Source organism: Mya arenaria, chromosome 14, assembly GCF_026914265.1.
Source record: "Mya arenaria isolate MELC-2E11 chromosome 14, ASM2691426v1".
NCBI lineage: Eukaryota > Metazoa > Mollusca > Bivalvia > Myida > Myidae > Mya > Mya arenaria.
The window spans coordinates 410,324-427,791 of NC_069135.1; the positions used below are offsets into that span (position 1 = coordinate 410,324).

Here is a 17,468-nt window from a genome sequence, read left to right on the forward strand (position 1 = left end):
ATTTCTAGCAGTGTCTCTCAAACTCACAATTGCGTCTGCCTTAATTGATGCCAAAAGGAAAATACGAGTGTTACCAATTGAAATTTCTGTATAATTGTGTTCATCGGAAGTTCGTAATGACAACCATAAAACGATGAGGAGATTCGCAAGACTAAAAAATAAATCAGAATTGTCAGATCATTATATAATACCAGATCACCCTTCATGGAATCTGATATTTTTTTAATTATACCGAATATATATTTTGTGAAACATTAAGATTGATGTCACCTGCAACCATTGTTTACACCGCTTAAGTCTGCGAAACGCTTACCGTCTGCTACACGAATGTTCAACCATAATTTGTTAGCGCCTATTGCTCCAAGGTGCTGGAGAAAGTAACACATCTATTTAAGATTCTTCGCACGTGCCGTATTTGATACATTAAGACATAATTAATGATAAAAAAAATGATCTCATAAGGGATAATAAATTGTAGTAACACCTTAAACACCATTCAAAAGCCCACTCCGCTTTCTCTTAAATACAATTTTCTTCATTTTTTTCTTTCTGATCATATGAAGCAATGGATCGCATAGAAATGTTTCTCTTATAACAGTTTTACAGGTTTTTCAAACCAATAGCTATAAGCGGGATCAGCATACTTTTTGTTTGCAAATTGCTCACCTTGTGAGAGGCCCGTTTTAATATATATCTTAGTTAAAAGTGAAGTTTTCTTAGCGACATGTATTATTTATTTGTGTATATATTTATAAAAACTAACCTTTTGCCGGCAGATATATACACATAGTTGAGAAACCAAAAACCAAAAACGTGTTGCCAACTGAAACCTTCCTACAAGTTCATGATTTTGAAGTAACGACCAAGATCCTTTATTGATACGGGCCCCTATTTTGAATATCGCCTAGCATTCATAGCTCCTCGGCCATTTTTATCGAAAACAACCTCGGATGTATGCCGGTACATCAGCAGAAGTAGTTCGGATTTTTTTAATTATATCTTTAATTAATTGTAGTGTTTTAGATTGTATTTATTAATCTAAGTTTAAATTGATTGCCGGTGAAGTGTATTATTGCAAACATAATTAAGATGCCCAAGAGTTAAGTCATTAATTTTAGCAGCAAAATTAAATTATTACGCGATCTACTTGCCGCGGACTTAAAAATACCGATTTGTGAGTATGCAAACCGTCCATATACATCCGATGTTATTTTCGATAAAAACGGCCGAGGAGTTCTGAATGATCGCATAGAGCTCCGCCGATGATAAGTAACGATTATCACTCAGTAGTGATTAATGATTCTTAATCATAAGTATATATATAGAAGACTTAGAACGATTAAGCAGCGATATGAACACCTAAATATACCTTGTTGCACGTGACTTTACTAGACTTGCAAAAGAAACAGAACTGTGCTTTTGTCTAGTTTGATGTACTTACCACGTGTTGTTGTGTACGAAAATGCAGCACAATATAGGACAGTCGCAGATGTTCGGTTACGCTGGCAACATATAGATCCGCTAGTTCCATGTGATACAAGGGTTTACTATTTTAACAACATCGAGATTGCAACTTAAGTCTGAAAAGATATGACAATTAAGTCCGTGGATTCTTTCAGATTCATGAATGTACTTCCACTACTGCTATTTTTTATCTCAATAATGTGATGATATAGACAATGGTATATATCCAACACTTACATGTGTACTAACTGAATTGCCAAAATGCTTATACGAGGCCATAAAGAAAAGAAAACAAGAAACAAGGATAACTCTTGAATGAGTTGGAACTGTTGCTTTGGTTGAATTCATTCGTTTGCAGGTGATGTCCGTATCTGATGGTAGAGAACTTGAAGAAGTTTATCTGTTGATAAGATACGATTTACTTAATTCTTCCTCGTTTTCATGATGGTGCTGGTCCTGGTTAGCATTCGATGTTTGCAATTATTGATAAATATTGACAAAAGTGTGCAGTTGGATATCTATACACCAGTTATCGACGACATGTTATCTCCTACTTCACTGAGAGTTCCAATTCGGTAAACCCAACATGTATTGATCAAAATACTTTGAAGCTAGCCTGTCGTTTTGTGTTGTTAGTACAGTTTAAATTTCACCGAATAAATATCAAATTTGAGATACACTTCTAGTACTTTTCATTTTACATCAAACTGTGTAAACTGAGAGACATTATTACATTTTAAAAAGTGTACCTCCATACCAGTTTTATTTTTGCAGTTTTTTTGTGTTTTTTTACATGCTATTGTTCATGTTTTGTGTATAGAAACAAGTATTGCGCCACGACTTAGCCAGTTAAAGAAAACATTGATTGTACTTCATGGAGAACAACCAACTATGGAATATGCAAAACACTTTAATCGTCTCAGCTGAAATACCCGCCATATAAGCTACTTTAGCTGGCATCCGGGACAACGAACAATTATTGGCTGAAAGGAGAGCACGTCAAACTGGTTATAATGTCTAGAACAAGCTTAGTTTAAGGGGGCAATTATCTTTTAATTGTAGTTATTGTGTTTAGAGGCTTTTAAAAGTGTCTCAAGCATGAAATAAATCGGTTAATTCTTTTTAATGTTATGTTATACGAACGATAGTGCGAATATATTTTGCATCAGTACTTAACAAAAACATCTGTGTGGCGGGTAACCAGGTCGCTTTTATTAGACGAAACATCCCGTTTGGCAAGGTTAAACATTAGTTACAGTCAGGGGACTTCAATTTATTAGTTGATAAATAACTTATTGGTAACAAACCTTTTGGCTTTTAACGTATCAAGAAATAGTTAACTAACCCATATTTTGAATCTTCAAAGAAGTAAACATCTACACTAAATCTAGTTTCGGAGTTAAACCGAACAAATGTTGTGAAAAAATCACATCTTTTTATTAGGGTTAGTTTAGTTTGCTGTTTTTTCAAACTTTGTCTCGTTGCAATAAAATTGTGCTTAAGTTTCTTTGATCTTTCACCATGGAATACCTAATCACCATTTGTTTACCTGTTCAGCGCTGTTAATGGTTTAAGGGGATTAAATACACTATTTTACTTGTTTTATTTCCAGCAATGGTTTCCAAACTCACAATTTCGTCTTCCTCTATTGATTTCAATAAGACTTCTAGGGAAATATGAGTGGTAGCAACTTCAATCTCTATCTGGTTGTGTTCATCGGATGCTCGTTATGACTACTCAAAATTGCGAAAGAGCAATTCTCAATTTTCAAAATGAGATAAGCATTGTCAAAATATGTTTCATTATCACCTAAGTCAACATTTAAGAACAAAGTTAAAAGTGAACCAAGGAAAACCTTTGAGAACGCTTTATAATACCGTATTACTGTCTAATCACATATTGCTCACGCTTAAGCTCTATGTTGGGCAATGTAACGCTTATAGCTCACAATAAGTTGTTTTATTAGCAAATGTTTGGTTTGGGTAAAGTAGGAAATCATCGAAGGTTAACTATGAAAAGGAGATAATAGATAGTTACCAAGCATTTTACCCGCATTATTTACAGTACATTTGCCTTATCATTCCTTTATAACCGAGATTTAGGAGTATGGTGCTACGTCCACAATCACTGTAACGAATACTTTCTAGAAGTTGTGTTTGGTATTTTAGTATTGAATGGTGTATTCTTGGATCAAAGAACAAAAGGCGAGGGCGAACGGGTTCACCAAACTCTCGATCCACTGGCTCACTTGATGTGTTGCACCCAAGACCTAGGGGATTTTATTAAAAAAGTGTCAAATAATTATTTTAAGACTTTACTTGGCTTAATAAGAATATCCGCAACCTAAGCAAATCTCGAAAAGTCAATGTGGAATCCTTTCTTAAATTTGTGAAAACTTCTACATAAACATGCTGTTTATCGATAACGCTCGGTACAAATGAAATGTTCCCCAGAAAAAAAATACATTTATGATGAGCCTGTTAAAAGATTTATACCATTTATAGAGCTATGTTCTTGTGTACATTACCCTCTTAGGTTTAGAAACGTAATAGGGCTGAGTTAGTTTCAAGTTAGTTCACACAATAGCTTTAATTAATGTAAAACTTAATTCCAAATCCGAGTTCTACTTTAAACCAATCAATAATCATACACATCGTTCCAATAATAAATGCAATAATATCATAACACCAAAGTTCAGAACAAAATAAACGATATAGTTTTGTTTATACTTCCATAAGCTGATAAGAAGGTATTGCATTACACATTTCATACTAATTATTTGCAAGAATTAAATCAACAGAAGCGTTGTGACATTGACAGTATGCCATTTACGCTCTTAGCATATTTTCTTGAATGTATCCGTATTGAGCATGGTGGAGTTCCACAGAGCTTTGGAATACCTCATGAGGAGCCACTGTGTGTGGATGATGTTCTGGCCGCCGTACGAGAGACCCGTCCAAGAGGTAGCCGACTGGCTGTTTCCTTGTTCCTGGTTCGCCCACGAGACGGTCCATCCAAGCATGGTCGTGTTCTTTTCAGCTTGCAAGTAGCGTCCAGCCATCGGGTAATAGTAGCTTGCCTTACCTACTGCGCTACAGTATTTTCCTTCAATTTGACCATCTCTGCAAGTGAACTTCATGACCGACGTGAGTTCGTTTTGCCAGGTCCCTGCTTTCCCGCATTGGTTGCTTCCAGATGGGATAGGCTTCTCGCATAGGGCTAGAAAGACAATATATACATGGATTATATGTTATGTATTATTTCATTCACGGTGGTTTGGTACAGTAACCGTATAAACCATATTGTCAGTCGTCCGTTCCGTATGCTTCCCTGGACGTTTTAAAACAGTGATGGCGATAGTCCATAAAATTATATTGCATTTATCAAAACTGGAATGAAATCATTGTCAACAGTATTAGTTCAGTTATTTTGTACGAATATAAATGAATTGTTGTCATTTCTTGGTATAATATTTATAGTCAAATTATGTGTAGACATTTACTTGTTATTGAACAGGAGCCAGCATCGCTTCCAGTCAGATAGCAAAGGACAAGCAGGATAACAAATGGAATCTAAAAAAAACACAGAGGTGTTCCAGCACAATGTTTTTTCTTTTACTATATAACATTAGGACATGCATGTGTTGACATCTTTAGTGGGCATTGATTTTTAAAACCGCTGCAGTAAAAATATACAAATGGTGTTGTTATTTGTTTAAACCGATTAAACATAGTTTGTATAAGCATGTTTCCCAAAATGTTATGACAATTAATATTGCACCCTTGGTATGCACTATTTACATATATTGTCTGTGCTAGCTTCAATTTGTTCATGGGCATCACTTTGTCGATGTGGGCTACACATGTCCATTATTTACGAAATCGTGGTCGATAATGCTATAAGCGAATCAATTTGCAAACATATTTGCCTGAATCGCGGTGATTCTTTGATGACCCTGGTAAATCGGGAAGGTGTGTGTCAGTTTTGAGCTATTCAAACGATTTTTTACGATTTCCTTTCAAAATGCAGTTAAAGTGCAGTCTTAACATCTGGTAACTAAATATCTGATATATTATTATGGGCATCGGGTAACTGTGTGTCTATAAATTGTGTTATATGACCCAATAGATTCTTTGACGCACAACAAAATTTAATCCGGTTAATATCTTAAAAGCAAAGTAAAAAGTTTTATTGTTAATTTTCCTCAAGTTAATGCATACTCTGATAATATTTAGCTTTTTCGTCTTTTCTTTATTAAGGATTGTTGGGATAAGAGTGAGGTTTGAGCACTTAAACTGGTTTTAACCCCTAGTAAATTTTACTGATCGTTCCAAGGCGATACCTAACAATCCTTGATAAACATACCTAGTCTTTTATATATAGTATGTATACACTGTGTTGTTTGTGGAGTTTGTGGAGTTTTGTGCTGTTCTTCCATGTGTCATTGTTTGTAGTTATTTGTGTTCTATGTCTTTGTCGTTTACCCAGTGCCATTAAACCGGGTTTATGTTTAAACATTTTGCTACTGAGATTGTTTCGGTAGTTTTTCGCCTAAATATGGAATGAATTGACAGGTAGTGTAGAGAGGAATCCCAAAAATGAGATTGTCTTTATATTTACTTGAATCTTTGAAGACTTTTGGTGTTTTTGTTCTTCTCTCCCACTTAAGTTATGTTAAGCTACTTATTGTAAACATACTTGTCTTTATAGGGTTTTGATTGTGACATGTTCTATATTCATATTGTCTATATTATATTATCTATGTATGTTATCAATAAATGGGAATGGTCCAATTACTCATCACAATAAAGGACACAATTTTAAACATAAATAATACAAAGAAAGTTTTACCGTTTCAGCGAGCATGTTTACTGAGTGTTCCTATTCCTGTTTGAAAGCATAAATAAGTTTAATTTGTAAACTTCCCTGTAACATAAACGAAAATTAAAACATGCCAAAAAATGTCTGAACATATAATTGTACGATCTCTATATGTAAGCATTAAACCGCACCTTAAATATATGTTAACATCAGGATTTCCCTCTTTTTCAGGAACAAAACGATTAAGTGTATTTTATATAAAGTAACAGGCTTGCGTGAGAACTCAAAATATATATATAAACTTCCCACATACCGGTTAGTAAGCAGTTCGCTGGACCTGACTCATGTTCGTGGAAAGGAAGTTAATGCATTTTCTGTATATAGTAAAAGGTTAAAACACACTAACATACAGGATAACTCGACAATTTATACTGCATTGCTGACATTTTTGAACAATGGAAATAATGTTGAGTTGCTGTTTTATCTGTCCTTAACTTTTTTTTATTATAAGAAACACTGCTTCTCTGGTGATGAAATTAACAACTAAAGGTTGATTCAGGATTTACGATTGCACGGTGATATTTATTTACAACCGAGGTTTTCTTAATAAGCTTGGACTAGTTTAGTAATTTACTCGAACCTTCAAGTTAGAGTTTAGGAATATAACAAAATCAGATTATTTTACCCATTCTACAGCTAAACGAAGAACATAGTAAAAAGTGCTCGATCACGAAGAAAATGAGCAAATATAATTATTATGCAAACTGAATAGTTTTCCATATTACTAACGAAATAATATGCTTCCATAGAAGGTACAATGTATGTGGCTTTATTTACCAGTCTGTGCATTGTCAAGACCATTGATGCATGTCAAAAACAACCATGTTCAAAGTCCCAAAAGCAGAATCTATGAATGCAAAGGGGTAATAACATTCAATAAAAAGGTAATGAATGTTTTTATCAAAATTCGTTTCCATCGAAACACACAAATTTGTTTCCGCACACACACAAATACAAAGAAATGAGTTTTAACCCTAATGTCAATAAAATTGTGTTAAATTAGGTATTTCTTCAAATAGTAGCGATAGTAAATGTTATCAGTTCCGTTTTGTTTGACTATACCAAGAGAGTTTCTTAATTAAGACAAAGTAAGGCAAAATTTACGTGTCCGTCTATTTTTATTTATTTCAGATTTCTAATTAAGCAACTTTAACGATATAATATGTATAAAGTTTGAATTCATTCCTTTTGAATTGCATGGTTTGCGCATTAAATTAGTGAATGAACTTAAGGTTGTCACGATTTGAAATGCGATATCTTGCACACTATAGGCCATAGGTCTTGTCTGTGTTTCCCTATCGTTTTTACTTAACAAATGATCTTGGAGCTGTAGAAAGGGACGCCTTTGCTTTAAAAGTTTTGGTTGCTATTGGGCTTATCTCAGTTTTAGGTGAGATGAAAATAAGAAAACCAATTTGGCAAAATGAGTTGTTTAATGAATGAATTTTTAGTATATAGCAAAAATAGATGCAATATTCATATATTAAAAATAGTTCAATCTTGTATTCGATAAACATATAGATCGTTGCTAATATTAAAATAAATGATTGAATTTTTTGGTAAAAGTTCCATTAATGAAAGGTTACAGTACTTCGCCAAGGAGATCCAAAGTATTAGTAGTTCTAGTTTCATAACTAGGATGTTAAAATTTTAAAATGGTTCGATTAAAATTCGTCACATGAAATTGTATCTTATTTTCCAACTGCGCAATATGTTGCACTCAATAAACATTACCTATCGCTTAAAATAGACAATCACGTTTTGTTGCTATTTTTGAAATGGTTTTAGGAGTCCGTTCGTCTCCTATAAAACACTCACAACACAGAAATATTTTTAGATACATAGAAGAAAGAAATAACCAAAGTTCAAAGATTTACAATGTATTTTTCTCTGATCCTGGTTCACATGAAAAATATGAGCACTATTCAAATCCAACAACACTTTCAAAATAATTCTCACACAAGCCTGAAATGTAATTCTTGCAGAAAAATGTAATTAAATCTAAGATTTTAGAAATGTTCAAGCACTGATTTAACTGAAATACATTTTTTTACTTTCTAAAAGACAAATGATCATAGAGTTTGCCCTCATATATCAAATAAGAAACTAACTTCGAACGACCTTTTGATTCTCTCAAACGCTATCAGATTCTGAAAAATCCTGATAACTTCATTCTAACAATATCATAAAACAAAGTTTACATTAATGAATCTTCGTGATCTCACAATTGAACTTAATTATCATGAATTATTAAATAATTAAGTGTTAAATTTAAAACTTGCATATAACAACATTTTTAATATAATCATTTGAAGGAGACGTACCGTAACGACAATTAAACTTTCATTAAACACATGTAACTTTAGCTGTTATCAAGAAGAGAGAGAAAATTGGAAATATTCGAAGAGGTTATTAAACTAATGGTTGATGATGAGATGCCCTTTGTCCTTTTATACTGGAAAACGTCTGAGTTGAACATTATGTTGGAGGCGGAAGCACGCAACAAAGTTTACATTAATGAATCTTCGTGATCTCACAATTGAACTTAATTATCATGAATTATTAAATAATTAAGTGTTAAATTTAAAACTTGCATATAACAACATTTTTAATAAAATCATTTGAAGGAGACGTACCGTAACGACAATTAAACTTTCATTAAACACATGTAACTTTAGCTGTTATCAAGAAGAGAGAGAAAATTGGAAATATTCGAAGACGTTATTGAACTAATGGTTGATGATGAGATGCCCTTTGTCCTTTTATACTGGAAAACGTCTGAGTTGAACATTATGTTGGAGGCGGAAGCACGCAACTTGCGCAAACCATTTTCTTTTGTCATTCTTTTACAAATTCCAGCCGCCTGTAGTTGTTTTCTAAGTAGTTTGGGCTAGAAATAATGCATTTAGTTAGATCATAAGGTAAACCTAACGGCAGAGGTAAATCTACTGTTAGTGAAAAACTATATAATTAGTCGTGTAATGAGGACAAGGCCGTTTCAAAAACGGGTAAGATCCAACAAATACAAGCGTCAAGTCAGTCATCCGACAATGACAATTGGCAGTGGGCATGTGACCGGTTGGCTTGCATCGTCTTCTTGTGGCTTCATTCCGTGCGAGATCATAAAAAAGGACGGCTATTCTAGACGAGTTAAACCACAATATGGACAAGCAGCTACAATGACAAATTTGTAACATTTAAACTATGGAAGGTGTACAATTACCTGAGGTGCCGATTGTAATGGACATAAAAAGTAATGCTGAACTTAAAATGTTTTGTACTGTTCCCAATAAAACGTTGGTAACATTAAGTAAAATCTTTTAATTTCTTACTTTCTTGTTATGTCAGGTTTTCATATATATCATCCTAACTAATAAAAGCAAATCCGAAATATATATTCACGAACATTCTACCAAAAGAAAAAAATCTATAAACACCAAATATACAAAAAATATATATTAAATGCTCAAAATTACCAAAAATTCAAGATCGACTTTAATATTTATGTGAACAACTACTAAAACAATTTCAGTGGCCAAAAGTTTAAACATAGACCCGTTTATAGGCACAGGGTAAACGCCAAAGACATAGAACACAAACATAAAAACTCAAAAACAAGAAATATGGAACAACAGCACAAAAAAACACGAACAACACAGTGCATAAATATCATACATACAAATACATGTATGTTTATCAAGTATTATCAGATTCCGCTGTGGAACGGTCAGTAAAATGTCAATTTACTAGGGGGTTTAAACCAGTTTGTGTGCAAACCTCACTCTTATCGCAACAACCCCGAAAAAAGTAAAAACGTAAGTTATGGTTAATCTTATCACAGTATGCATTGACCTGAGGAAACATGAACTCCGGTTAATGACACAGGATAAACTTCAAGGATATAAAACACACAAACACAAAAAAACAATCACAAAACAGCAACATGGAACAGCAGCACAAAACTCCACAAACAACTCAATACATATATATATTATGAAAAAAACTAGGGGAGTTTAGTTATAATCAGTTAAAGTAGTCCCCTTCATCAGTCATTTTATCTTTAATGAGGAAAAGGAAAACTCTTAACTTCATTAAATGGATGAAAGTGTTGAAAATATAAGGCATTTTTAACAGAATAATAGGAAGGTAAGAGAAAACAAGATTATAAGAAAACATTGTTAATTTCATTGTAGAAAAATCTACTTCACTTTTTGTATTAAACAAAACTACTACTTCCACGGTCTTCATATACGCACTGATGACAAAGAAATAATAAATGTGTCCCTTTGGATGGGCTGTAACACTGTTTTGTACCATGACAATGCATCATTAAGAAAACCAAAGCCGATACGACATGAGTTGAACTGTTAAACAACCACTTAATAAAAACAGTTAATGTCTTAATTGAAGTTTGCCGTTGTTTTCGTCGGATGCTTTCTAATTAATGAAATTATATTCTGACCGCAAATAACATTGGCAAGGGCTTGAGCATTAACATTTAACTGGCTGGTTTTGATTTTGTTTTAATTATGAGATACAGTTGTTGACTGCTGCGTCAGGCCTCACAACTTTTACATAACATAACATTTACTAAGCTTTAAATGTTGCGACATTCATAGCAAACAAACAAAAACATCTGAGTGAAGACGATTTTAGAGATAGTGACAGTATATTACTAATCAGGATGTAAAGTTCATGGAATTAATGTTTTCATTTCATCAATCAGCATTCATCTTTTACAAATACGTAGTTAAACTGTAGCTTTGTTAATTCGGATTAACATGCTAAGAAGAATTATTCGATATCTTAACAGCGCAGAACTATAAATGAAACATCACATATATTCATATCAGTTAAATGCGTATCCTTAAATTAAAAGCGTTTTTCAAATATTTATTTAGAGTATAATTTTATTGAATGTAATTAAAGTAAATTTACTCGACATAAGATTTAACCTACTGTTTTGTAGGCCAATGACAACAATACGGTTTAAGATATTGTTTGCTCATGTCACTTAATCGAAAAGCAAAGATGAAAGGGTATTTTGTTTCTATCACGTTTATGTTACAGTCTTTACATATTGTGAACATACCACGTAGTTTGTGACGTCACATTTAGTTATAACGAGAAGTAAAATACTCATCGACTCAAAAAGGATTATCGCTGTAAGTTTGTTATTTTTATATCATTTTTTATAAAACATAGCGGAGGCTAAGCGGAAAAATGTATACTTCACTCGGTTACTAAGCGATACGTTGTTTATAGTTGTTGTTTTTTTCAAAAATCGTGGGCTGAAAATGCTGAAAATGGACAAAATATTGTTTGTTATGACGAGAAGCAAATTACGTTTCTGGTCCAAAAAGTTGTTTATATATATATATATTCACCATGTTTGTCTTAAAACGGAAGTCTCTGAATGCATATTCTATCCTCGGGATATATACATACCTACAAATAAGGCATGCAATATACAGAAATAGCCAATGTTTGTATTTTGTTATGACGAAAAGCAAAACTTATTTGGTTATGACAAAAAGCAGTTTTTTAGGAACAATTGGCGACTTCTCTCCATCGTGTAATGAGCCCTCTTTGGACCTGTTTGCAATGAGCATCGGTTATGTTTTACAGCAATTAAAAGACATACACATATATGACAACTACATGTCACTGCTAAGTGTGTCACTCAATTTATTGATCAGGAAACTTTATGAATCCAACAACACGTTGCAGGTTCTTCATAAGCTCGTCTGTTTTGTTGTTTCGTTATTTTAAAATAAAAAAATATTCGTAAATAGTTTTATTTTCACTATAAACGTTACTTTAAATTATAATCAATATCAGCAAAATAAAGTTTGAAAGATATCTAAATATTGATCATTGATTACCAGATTGTTTCCGTGTATTTAATGACTTCAACGCTTAAGTATTAAATGACTAGTGGTTCCTTAACTGATTCAATGTTAAGACCATGTTTGTTCTGAATTGTCTTTTAAAGGATGAAATGAAGACATCTATCTATTCCTGACTGTAAATTAAACGATTGTGTTCAATGTTGTTCTGCATTTATAGGAATAAGAGTACAACTTTTAAGTTGCCCGATCGTAAATTAACCTTATATTAGATTTTTTTTTAAATTTGCTTTATTTCGCATCATGTAGTTTGTTTTTTTCATTCTTTTATTTGAAACTAAAGGGTAAAATAATTTCTTTACAAAATATTGTGATGCACTTATTGTCAGTAGTGTCTGTGCCGTCCTTTGTTCAGAACATCATCGGTCCTAGCATTGTGCGTCTAGACAGGGTCTTACATTTCAATTTCGGAATTAATGTCTTGTCACATTTCAGAAAAATGAATTGCGGGATTGATGTCCTAATGGGGGTATGAACGCAGTTTGGATGGTAAAAGTTCATGAAATGCGTTCATATCCCCGATAATGACATCAGTCTCAAAATTCATTACTTTGTATGCGCCAATAGTTCATTATTTCATTAAAAAATTGTAAAAATATACATCTCTTAAAAAAACTTACAGTAATTATTTCCTATCCATTTTGTAAGTAGAAGGACGCGACCGTAACCGGAAACACTTTATTATATGACGTCACAACAACGCGGGATAAAATCAATCACTTTGAATCACTTTCAAACTGTAACCAATAACAATCTTCTCCAATTTTCAACGTAAAATTGAAACACTAATGACAACAATGCATTTCACATACAATAAACATGTTAAAATAATATTTCGGGAACTTCTAACAAAATACAAACAATAGCAACATAAACAATTTCCATGTATATTGACCATGACTTGCAACCGAACATATCCGAAGATGTTGCCTCCGTCGGAAAATTTTCGCAATTTCCACAAGGCAGTTTATTTAAGGAATGAAAGTTGAGGTGTAAATATACTATATGTTACCATAATGATTGTATTATTTTGACAATTAAAGATACATCTGAATCGAAGTAGCTCATCGGGTTGAGTAAAATAAACTACCAACAAAGAATACCATTTAGAATGTTTATTCGGATTGCATCTCAAAAAGTGACATCAGTATATTCTACACAATAAAGTTCACGCACGAGAAAAGGCATAATGGGACACTTCCGTTTAGCTGTTGTGGGAAAGGCTTTCCATCCAAAACAGCCCTTCAAAGACACAGGTAAACATATTTTCTGCACATATTAAACGCCACGTAAATCCGTCAATAACCTGTAGCATTGCTTATTATTCATGAACGGAACACAAATCGTTCATACAATTTATGCCCTTATATTTATTGACGATGAAACAATGGCTGTCTTCATTTTAGATGCAGTGTCCATGATGAAGAAATAACGTTCGTGTGTATTAAATGTGGCAGTGAATTTGCCACCAGAGCAGATATGCTCGTACATCGCAGAAGAGAGGACAATGAAAAAACATTTCTTGTGATATTTGTGGACACAAAATAGTTACCCAAGCTGAAATGTGGGAGCATTTAAAGACTCACGGCCACGACAAGACTTTTTCATGCACAGTGTGTGGCAAGGCCTACAAGCACTGGCATCATTGAGACGGCACATGGGCAACAAACATAAAGATTAATGTATTTATATTTGCAAAAGGAATACGCTATATTTGTATACAACTAAACGTGTAGTAACATCTTTTTAAATGCCGTTTATACGTTAAATGTACTTTTCTGAAATTAACCATTCGTAAAGGTCCGAAAGTGAAATAAGTATTTGTTTGTATTTGACGGCCGGGGACTGTGTCGTCAATATACGTATTCCACGTTCAGGCTTACCGATTACGTAAATTTTCGGGATAGACATTTGTCATGTATATGATGTAAAATAGCATGTTTGTTGCACTATAGCTTTCCTTATGTAAACAGTAAATATTACTCGGGAACCGATTGAACAAGTGCGTACGCCCCACATTCCTGTTGTTAGTTATAAGATATAAGGAGATATGTAAATTTGATTCTATGTGATCCCTTAACATTTTGATATCCTTTGAAAAAGTTTCCTTTACAACAAAGATTTTTTTTTTATCAAATTCAGCTTAACTAATATATCTATTTAGGTTTTCCTTCTATTGTTCTAAAATATTGCCTATTATTTATATGATTTAAGCGGTATTACGTATTGTGCACGTTCAGGTATTTTACAAACATATGTAGTCAATGATATGCACCCTATTTAGGCGTTTTTTGTGCCATAGAACATACTCACGGTGTTTGTACATCTAATTGCAATTGCTCCCTAGATTTAGGATCGTAATATGCATATATGGGTACACTTGTAGGAAAGTGTTTGCATTTATATGTACTATTTTTGTTTTAAACTTGGTTTAATTTTTTCCTTTTTTATTCTGATTTATTCAAATATTTTTGTTTATATTCTTCTTTTTCTTCCTTTAATAGTGACGTAAAATTAACTAAGCGTTTTGACGTTACAATTTCTTTCTTGATCGGGCGGATCTCGTATTCATGATGACGTTGATTTTATGATCACTAATTTCTCTATGTATCATGTTTTCGAATGTATGGCTTTATTATTAGCCGTTGATATCATTTAAACTGAGAAATCAGTTCCTATGTATGATTTAAAATCTGTTTTGAAACATAAGAGTACACCAATATAAGTATACCTGAATCGGTAGTGATGCATGGGTTTGTTGGTGAAATATGTACGCTAAAGCAATTTACCTAGTAATTTCAAAGGTGTATGCTTGTTTATATGTTTTGTTTCATTTTGGGTTGCACTCATTAATACAATGGGTGCTTATTGCTTTATTAGCAAATATTAAGTGTGACTGTGTTTTTCCCTACCAAATGCCTGAGTATATTTGATTACCGATATGTCCGATATGTTTCCCAAGGCATAATTACTTTTGATACCTTTTCCAATTTGAGTTTAAACTTAAATATGCAAATAAAACTATTGGTGATAGTTCTCAAATCATCCGTTTATTGTTGTGCAAGAATGCATAAATGTCGATTATATTGATTCATCTGTGATTTATATTGATTTATTTGTGATTTACATTGATATTACAGAGCATATGTGATCGTTTTCAAATTATTTTCTAATTATTGTTAAAATTACCTCAATAAATGTTGAAAACTTTTATACTTGTATTAATTAATGATGAACGATATACGCAGATGATGTTTGAAGTGATGACTAAAGTTTTATGATGATGATACAATACTGCAAGGACGATCTCAGTAGTAAAAAAAACACTTTAAGATATTTTGTTAGATACAAGGCAATGTCACCTAGATACATCACAAAAGATACACAACCCCAAAACGATCAACATTAAACTTCACGCATCGACAACGCATTTACTGGTTTCAGGTGAAACAAACGCATGTTATCTAGGGTATTTAAGTTAATTTAAGAAACAAATATCCTAAAAAATGTCGGAGTATTGATGCTCACACATCAGCTCCATTCTCCGAAATAAGTTTATGAAAAGTGTAGCTGGTTTAACTGTCCAAAACTCAAGACAGATGATTGTATGTAGTGCTTTAATCACTGGTCCTAATTTCTCGAAACATCTGAAATCTCTAAACGCATTAAGCTGACGATGTCTTATTTGGTATGAATTCTTAATTACTCAATTTCCGAGACTATAACAGAAGGTAGTAATTTAAGATGATTACGATACACTGGTTTTTGGTTATGTACAGTCAAATATAAGCCACTTTATTCGTCTGATTTTATTAATTTAGATTACCACGACCATATAAACAATTCTGAAACAGCACAGGTCATTATCAATACACATGTAATCAGCAAAAATATATTTTCAAAAGGTAAAGTTACATTCTGTTAGCTACGACCTTGGCTTCCTTGCCTTTTGGTTTAATTCTCAGTCTGCCAGGATCATCAAACTCATGGTCCCTGAAATAAATAAAATTATACAACGTAACGTTCAGTTTTCTTACACTTGAAATAGAATGTTTTGCTCTGTTGACTATGATATTAAACAATTGTACTATAGTAAAAAGTAAAACTCGATGACTCATTCATTTATTTATAAAAAAACAAAATTTCATAAATGTGTGCACATGTTTGCGAGAGCCTGAGAGATACTTTCCGTGATTCTTGTAAACTATCAGCATCCAGTGTCCGTTAGTAATTTTAGTAATATAAGTATACAAATATTAAACGAAATAATGCAATGATTATAATACCTTATCACGTCGGCTGTGATGTTTGTGTTCGTTGATGACTGATCACTCTCATCATGGTCATAAGGTCCAACAAGCTTGTATACCTTTTTTTCGAGGTCGTGTACGAGAAATTCTTAAAAAAGTGGCAGATACGTGAATAGTTCTCTTTTTCATGTTTCAGTTGAATATATCATTAGCGAAATTACCAAATAACTATTTACTTATAACGCCAATAATGTTTTAAATCAACTTAAAAGATATCAATTTAATTTGATTTGAAATCAAACATTCAAACTACCTCTTGGGATCAAGTCGCATATGCAGTTTCTCTATCGTGGTGCCAATGAAATGCCCGAATTCCTTACTGGTCACGGTCCCCTGGCCTCTCCTGTCATATAATGTCAGCTCGGAGAAGAAGGTTTATCCCATCCTACTTGAAAACGCTCGGACGTTGTACTTGTGTTTAGGTGTGGGATTGTATAAGAGATACTTTGCGTCAATGTTAGCAATGGTTGCTTTCCAAAGCTGCGTAGGCCAGCCGTTTACATACATTCCAGGAGGTGGAAATTTGCACATGTCTACGTGATCCAAAAGACGTGTGCGCAGTGAACACCGAAAATGAAGCCTATCTTCTGCTGATATACCAGCCTCGTCCTCAGCCCTCCACCAATCTCTTATATCCCGACAGAGTTGTGCCTCTTTTATATCTCCATGTTTCCGCATTCCATGTTCAACTGATTAACTGAAATGTGTATTGGCTACCGACACTGTCATAGGTTCGAGTATACAGTCCACCATCCCTAATGACAATCCCGTCGTCTTTGACTTTGCAACTTTCCTTCATGCTTCGTTGCTCAAGCCATCTAAGCCGCCTTTGCACTTTTTCTTCTCATTCGTGTCAGTAAATGAGATGAATCAACGCAGCTGACTTCTAGTTGTTTTCTTGACT

At 33.3% G+C, this 17,468-nt stretch overlaps 1 protein-coding gene across 2 annotated transcripts; it reads right to left on the reverse strand.

The window, feature by feature from the left end:
* Positions 1 to 3,762: 3,762 nt before the first annotated feature.
* On the reverse strand, positions 3,763 to 6,661 carry LOC128216497 (streptavidin-V2-like). 2 transcript variants are annotated; one of them, XM_052923074.1, is made up of 4 exons: positions 6,599 to 6,661; positions 6,316 to 6,351; positions 4,967 to 5,036; positions 3,763 to 4,683 (listed from the first exon to the last, which is right to left on the reverse strand). In XM_052923074.1, the coding sequence occupies exons 2-4, from the start codon at positions 6,328 to 6,330 to the stop codon at positions 4,301 to 4,303; spliced, it is 468 nt and encodes a 155-aa protein (XP_052779034.1). In that variant the 5' UTR covers positions 6,331 to 6,351; positions 6,599 to 6,661; the 3' UTR covers positions 3,763 to 4,300. The 2 variants fall into 2 exon arrangements, with proteins under 2 accessions (XP_052779034.1, XP_052779035.1); XM_052923075.1 differs by lacking the exon at positions 6,599 to 6,661 and adding an exon at positions 6,477 to 6,495.
* Positions 6,662 to 17,468: the final 10,807 nt, after the last annotated feature.